Here is a 6,894-nt window from a genome sequence, read left to right on the forward strand (position 1 = left end):
ACTTGTGTCGCTAAAGTTTCGTCGGAACGAATTTACGGAAAATTAACTAACGAACGGAGACGTAACGCTATTTTTATTAAAGAGTTTGGATAACGAACATTGATTATACATCTATTGTCTCTATTAATCAAACTTCAATTGAAAACATTTTAAGCGTAAAATCACGGATTATTGTTAGTCTATATTAATTTTTCAAAGTTTTTTTTGTTACTAAGTGTTGCTCTCTTTGGGGTAAAGTGTACATTTATCTTTGGGTATACATAAAACAAATCTAACTTCAGATAGACTTAAAATGATTTTAATTGCTCAACATTCAGCTTTAAACTTTCGTTAGGAACATAACTTACTTGCTATTAATTGCGAAACATGATCTTTAATTTAAGTTAATAATATAAAATATCTCAGGAAAACCTTAAAAGTTCTTATAAATAACAATGTGGACGACGTTCGAGATTTTATCTTTGGATTTTTTATGACTTTGAACTTTTAAAAATCTAATTCAAATAAAAATTTATTCGGTTAAAAACAATATATTTGTAGATGGCGCAATGATTAACATATTTTATTTTTCTTTTAATTTAATTGGTTGATGCATGCATGAAGTTTAGGTTTACCGAATGGAAATTTCGGAATGCTAGTAGCATGGTATTTCTGATACAGTGGTAGAAAAGCTTTGTGTTTTTAGTTTTATTTTTTAAAACGTTTAAAACAAGTTTTTACATTATACAAGAATGTATATAACTCGAACTCTGTAAAATTCATGGGTAGATTGTTTTACATAACCAATGGAATATTTCACGTTTTTGTTCGCTATCCATCAATTTACATCACAGATTAACTAAGTGCAGTACTGCCAGTGTTACTGCTACAGTGCTAGTGCTATACTAAATTACTATATGAGTATAGCATAAGTTTTTCATTCTCAAGTTTCTGACGGAAGAATATGTGGTAATGATAAGTTTATAGTTATACCACTGTCCAGTTTTTGTTTGGTATCAATTCAGCAGAATCTGGTTGCTTGACCAAGGTATTTAATAGAATCAAAGGCTTGGAATTTCAAATGAAACTTACACTTCAAGTTCACCGAAATTGAAAGATAATCAGGGTTATGCTTTAACTTTTAAGTTTAAGAAACAGGTACATCAAGGTAAGGGAGAATTATGTGCTTTTGCTAGCTGCCTAGTGATTGGGCTTCACTTAAGCAGGAAAGTTACAGTTTTAATTCATATGCAAAGTATATTTCACATTTGATATTCAAAATGGTAATTATAGTTTAAGTTAGTTCATGTACATTTGCTTATGATTTAGTATAATTGTCATTATTTACCATTTAAACCAAACTTGCATAGTGATGATGGAGCTTGGAAAATTATGAATTACTAGGACAATAAGAAGTTTTGAAAAAGAGGTTCAGGGCACAAGTTAAAGTATAGTTTTAAAAATAACCAGAGGTAAACGTATGATCAAGGATCAACTTGTTTACTACTATTCTTATGAGAGTTGAAGTGAAAGATTATAATATAATGGGAAGAATACTGTAATAGGAATTATCAAGGATCAACATATTTACTACTATTCTTATGAGAGTTGAAGTGAAAGATTATAATATAATGGGAAGAATACTGTAATAGGAATTATTTTGCAATTTCAGGTTAAAGTTCTGTAATAGTGATACAATGTTTGAGAGAGGTGTGGGTGGCTTTTTATATAGGGATGTACTGCACCTTGTTAAGATTAAAAACAGACAAAAGTAAGTTAACATGTTTAATCTATACGAGGTACAATTGGGGGTTTTGGGTGTAGAAAGTTTTTAATTGTGTGTTGACATAGATCACCTGGTCAGACAGTGAAGGAGTTAATGGAAGATTGTATAATGTGATCAGGGTTGATGCTCATAAAAACAGTGATGTAAAAATTATGGGACTTGAATTTTAATACATTGATGATTGCGATTGTACAGAGTCATGTAACAAGGGGAGAGATTTCTTGAAGTGGTTTGTGGTAGTTTTCAATATCAAATGGTTGGAGTGCCTACCAGCAATGATGCTATTATTAGATCTACTGTTAATCACTAATAAGGCTACAATTGCAAGTGTTGAAGTAGGGGAATATTTGGAAATGAGTGATTGTTGTATGATTAGGTTTGATTTTTAAACATAACCTAAGGACCATTTGGTTATTCGAGGCTGTCCTTTGCATATCCACACTAAGAAATATTTAAATGTACCTTTTGCTTGTAAGGAAATTGTTGATTCCCCTCTTAAGCTTCTGTGAAGTGCTGACCTCCACTAATGCTAATGGCAACATATTCCACAAGTCAAACTTCCAGTTAGAAAAATATAATTGTCTTTAACTGAAACCTAACCTGACTTTTTCTAAATCGTAAAGTTATGTTTAAATTTTTATTTTTCCCAAGGTTAGGTGTGCCTTAGGTGAAAATATTAAATACCATTTTTTATGGCTCAGAAACTTTTCATATTTTTATATTTATAATTGTTTTGTTATTTTAATATTCTAGTCTATGTACTTTGTGGAAGATCCTCGTTGTCCATGATTAATTTTTGAATTACTCTTGCAGCAGTTGTTTTCTATCCAGATTAACATGTGTAGTTACTTAATGACAGCTGTTCATGTAGACAGCAAAGGTAAGTGTTTTTTGTTTGTTTTTGAACAAATTCTGCACAGTATGTTTTGAGTTTCATGTGCATGTAGACAATACCATATATTATGGAATATTAGTGCTTTCTCAAGCCTTCTATGATAGAATTTCAGAAACTGAAAATATGTAAGCAAATACAATAATGGTAGAGGGGGTGTATTGATGTTAATTTCTATAATCTTGAAATAGAAATAAAAGCAGAAAACTACAACCTGATACTAAGGCCATCTTGGATTTTAAAATGTCATATTTAAATTTAATTCATTATTAAAATAATTGACAGTATCTGTTTTCCATGGAAATTTTTTAATAAGTATGTGCAGCTCCCTCTGTAGGATTAGTATTATTATTATTTTTTGTTTTTGTTTTTACTGGTTTTTCAAATTTCAAGGTCACCAAACAGGGACACCAGCCTAACCTAGATATAACCCATTATATTTATAAAATTATCTAGCAAGATATTAAGGCAGGTTAAAGTATCAGCACATGCCAAAACTTTGCATCTCTAAGAGGAAAACTTTTGCTTGAGTCTAAAATACCATAAATGATATCTATTTCCTCAAATATTTAGGATTTCCACTCCAACCTTATCCTTCCATAAGTCCAACAAACCTTTCATGGTCAGTTTATCCAAGCCCCTAACAATTTTAAACTCCTGAATCAGATCATCTGAAATTGTTGTATGATTCAGAATAAATAGTAAACTTTTTGTGTCTGTCTTCATAGTTTAAGGGAAAGTTTGATAAATATCTGAATCTTAATGGTTGGATTTGAATGTATTTTTTTTTTATGTTTAATTTAGTGGGTGGGAGAGACTCGATGGAACAATAGGTTTTTGTTGTTCTTAAATGTTAAGTGTTTCAAAACAGGAATTATTCTCTGAAATTTCAAGTCAATCAATAATATAACATTTAAGAACAAAGGGGCCCCTTGGCCTATTGTGGATTCCTCATTCATTTCCTGAAACACACATCTATCCTTGTTCAGCCCTATATTTTAAGTATTCATAAAGTCTTCTCTTGAAATCTCTTGATTTGGTTGCATCTACCACATCTGAATGACAACCTATTCCCAAAGCTCGCTACCCTGTTTGAAAAATATAATTGCTTAATTTATGGTGACTTTACCCTGCCAGTTCTTAAATCTGTATATCCCTTTGTCCTGCCTCTTACCATTAAACACAATCTTTATTTCATATATAAGTTTGAACACTTTGATAAGATCACCTTTAACCTTTTTTTTCTGAAGAGAAAATAATTGTAAGTGCCTTAACTTGTCCATATGTGACAATTTCATGATTTCGGGAATCATCCTACTAGCCCTCTTTTAAACTCATTGTCTTTAAATTAAAGAGCCTAAGTCTGAAAACAGTACTGCATATAAGGCCTACACAGGGATTTGTGCAAAGAAATTATAATCTCCTTTGACTTGCATTGAATAATTCTGTTTGCTTTCCCACTGGCCATAGAGACTAATCTGGCAAAACAACAAGATCCTTCTCTTTCATAACACTACTGAATTCATTTCCATCAATATGGTAATTATAGTTTAAGTTAGTCCTCATGCATAATCTTGCATATAGCATAACTAAATGTCATCATCATCTGATATTTATTTGTCCAGTTCACTAAATGATGCAAATCAACAGCATCTTTCTCACAACCAACTAAATCTTTAATATCATTAGAAACCTTGACTAAATTATCAATTGTAACAAGACTGATGCATTACTCCAGTGGAAGTCTTACAAAAGCTTACTGCTATGTCTGAGCATAAGATTTCTGTAAAGATATGAATTTAAATGAATTTGTTTTTTATTCATCAATTCCACACATTCATTCTACCAATCATCATACCCAAATTCTTTTCACTCTCCACAACAATATTTCTTCCACACACAATTATTTTGGTATTCTTCCATATTTTCTATTTTAATAGTGGTTTTCATATTTTGAAAGCTCTACATTTATCACTTATTATAAAAAAAAAATATTGTTGTTTAACCATTAAAGACTTGGTTTGTGATTTGAATTGTAATGTTTATAATGAAAACATTCCTTCTCAGCAATTTTAATAGATCTAATAAAAAGATCCAAAACCTTACTTGCATTTTTCCCTTTATAATAATAGTTTCTCTTTGTGTTTTTTAATGAAACTAGTGAATTTCTGAGAAACCGTCTTTTATAAAACATAACACTTGTTGACTCTGCATCTGGTCGCAAGATAAATATCAATGGTAGTAATAATATAATAACTAGTTTTGAAAGGCCCTTGCACAAAAACATTTCTAAACATTTTCAGTGTTAAAAAACAAGGTCTTGTATAAAGTCTTTTCATTTAAAGTAAGTTATTGTAACTGGGGTAGGAGAATTCAGATGTATGAGATTAAAAAAATAAATACAAATTGTAGTCTGAACTGCTCTGAAGATAAAGAGGAAAATATGTGAAATACAAGTGTAAAGAAAACTAAAACATGTACAAAGAAACAACCTAATGTTTTGTGTAATTTTTAAAGAAATAAAACTTTGTGTAAAGGAGAAATGTGATACTAATTTTGTGAAATTATGGTGATAAAAATAATTAAACATTGAATTTTACAGTTGTATCCACATAGATACCTGAAGTAGAACCAGGCTTTCAGTTGCAAACATTATTATATTAAACCTCCTGACCTTTTGACAATAATATCACTGGGCTTATTATAATATATATATATATATTATAGCTGGACTATTAGTTTAAGTTTTCTAATCAATTAATTGCTGGACTCATTAATTGATTATTCTCAAGTGAGACTTGGTTAGTTAGAGAAATTATCATAAACAAATTTTTGATTGGTTGATTGATTATTTTTATAACACTAATTGATGTAGTCATTACACATGCTCAATAGAGTTAACCTCCGAGCACTGATACGTGTATGTATATACATATATATATATAAATCCAAATTAAAAGTTTCACAGTAGGCCCTTCTAAAATTGTATTTTTGGTTGTATTAATCAAATTTTCACATAATTTTGGAATTTTTTATTGGTGTAGCTCTTTATTGTAGACTTGTATGAGAACATGATGGCTTAAATATCACTTTCAAACTCTGATTACCTTCTCATATGGTTTGTTATTGACACATAACATTCATCATTGAAGATATTTTAAAAGATATTACAACTTGTGTAAACACAGTACTTTATAAAAAATACTGTATTGGTTTGTCAATGAATCAAAATAAATGTTTGCCTGAACATAAATCTGAGTGGAATAAATCTTATTTCAAGTATGTGCCTTATCTTTCTACATCATCCTTACATGTGTTGTATCAAGTACAATGGTTGAAAACATAAAACAGATGTATCGTGCTATGCATTGCTACTTGTTATTATCCTTACGTTGGTCAAGTTAAAAATCACACAGATTCAACTTTTCTTCGAGTCGATGTAACATTTGCTGAATCGTATGCAGCATGTTGATCAGGCTATTATAACCCATTACATTGATTAAAGTATTTAATGACATTTGGTAAAATACTTTGTTACTGAATTATGATGTGCATAAAGATAATCGAGTTGATGGTACTCACTAAACCAATTAAAATTTAAAGTTTTCATCAAACTAGCTTGATGTGTTACGTGAACTAAGTCAGAGTAGTAAGTTGTCAGTATTGGTACAATATGTCACTTGAATAGATTCTGAAGAGGTCGTTGTAGGATATTGGTCACACTGATAGCACTTGTCTCTACAGTTCAGAATGTGTACACATTGTTTATATATGTTATCTGTATATGCTGCAATGAGATCATTTTCTTAAGTTTGCAACAATATCTGATATACCATTGTACAATTGTGGACGTAAGGTATGCCAGCCATATTGTTTCTGTAGATGGTATTGACTGTTGTGATTTGTGTATGTGCTGCCTGATTACCAGGTAATATGATGAATCAGGATCCTCCCCCCTCAACTTGTTTATAATAAGATGTAACTTCTTGTATGAAAATTGGATTGTTTAGGTCTGATGTATCATTTGTGTTAACTTGAATATTGTTATAATCTTCTCAGTCAGCAGTGTCACGGAATCAGACCCTACATTGGGTGTCAAATTGTAACCAATTTACATGACTAAAGTCTTGGGCAGGCTGCAATCACAGTTAAATCTAATGATTGAGACCCAGAATTTGAGAACTAAAAACAGGCTTCAATACACAGAATAGTCACTTGCACTGATGACTAGTCTACC

General features: G+C 30.6%; 1 protein-coding gene across 1 annotated transcript in view; it reads left to right on the forward strand.

Moving 5' to 3' along the window:
- The first annotated feature begins 632 nt into the window (after positions 1-632).
- The window catches only part of LOC111087342 (zinc finger protein 2-like), a 12,417-nt gene continuing 6,155 nt past the window's right edge, over positions 633-6,894 (forward strand). The window contains exons 1-2 of the mRNA XM_022393648.1: positions 633-645; positions 2,579-2,645. Of these exons, the coding sequence (XP_022249356.1) occupies positions 643-645; positions 2,579-2,645 (70 nt within the window). The 5' untranslated portion in view covers positions 633-642. The remainder of the gene's footprint in view (positions 646-2,578; positions 2,646-6,894) is intronic.

The sequence above is a fragment of the Limulus polyphemus genome, unplaced genomic scaffold, assembly GCF_000517525.1.
Source record: "Limulus polyphemus unplaced genomic scaffold, Limulus_polyphemus-2.1.2 Scaffold2035, whole genome shotgun sequence".
Classification (NCBI taxonomy): Eukaryota; Metazoa; Arthropoda; class Merostomata; order Xiphosura; family Limulidae; genus Limulus; species Limulus polyphemus.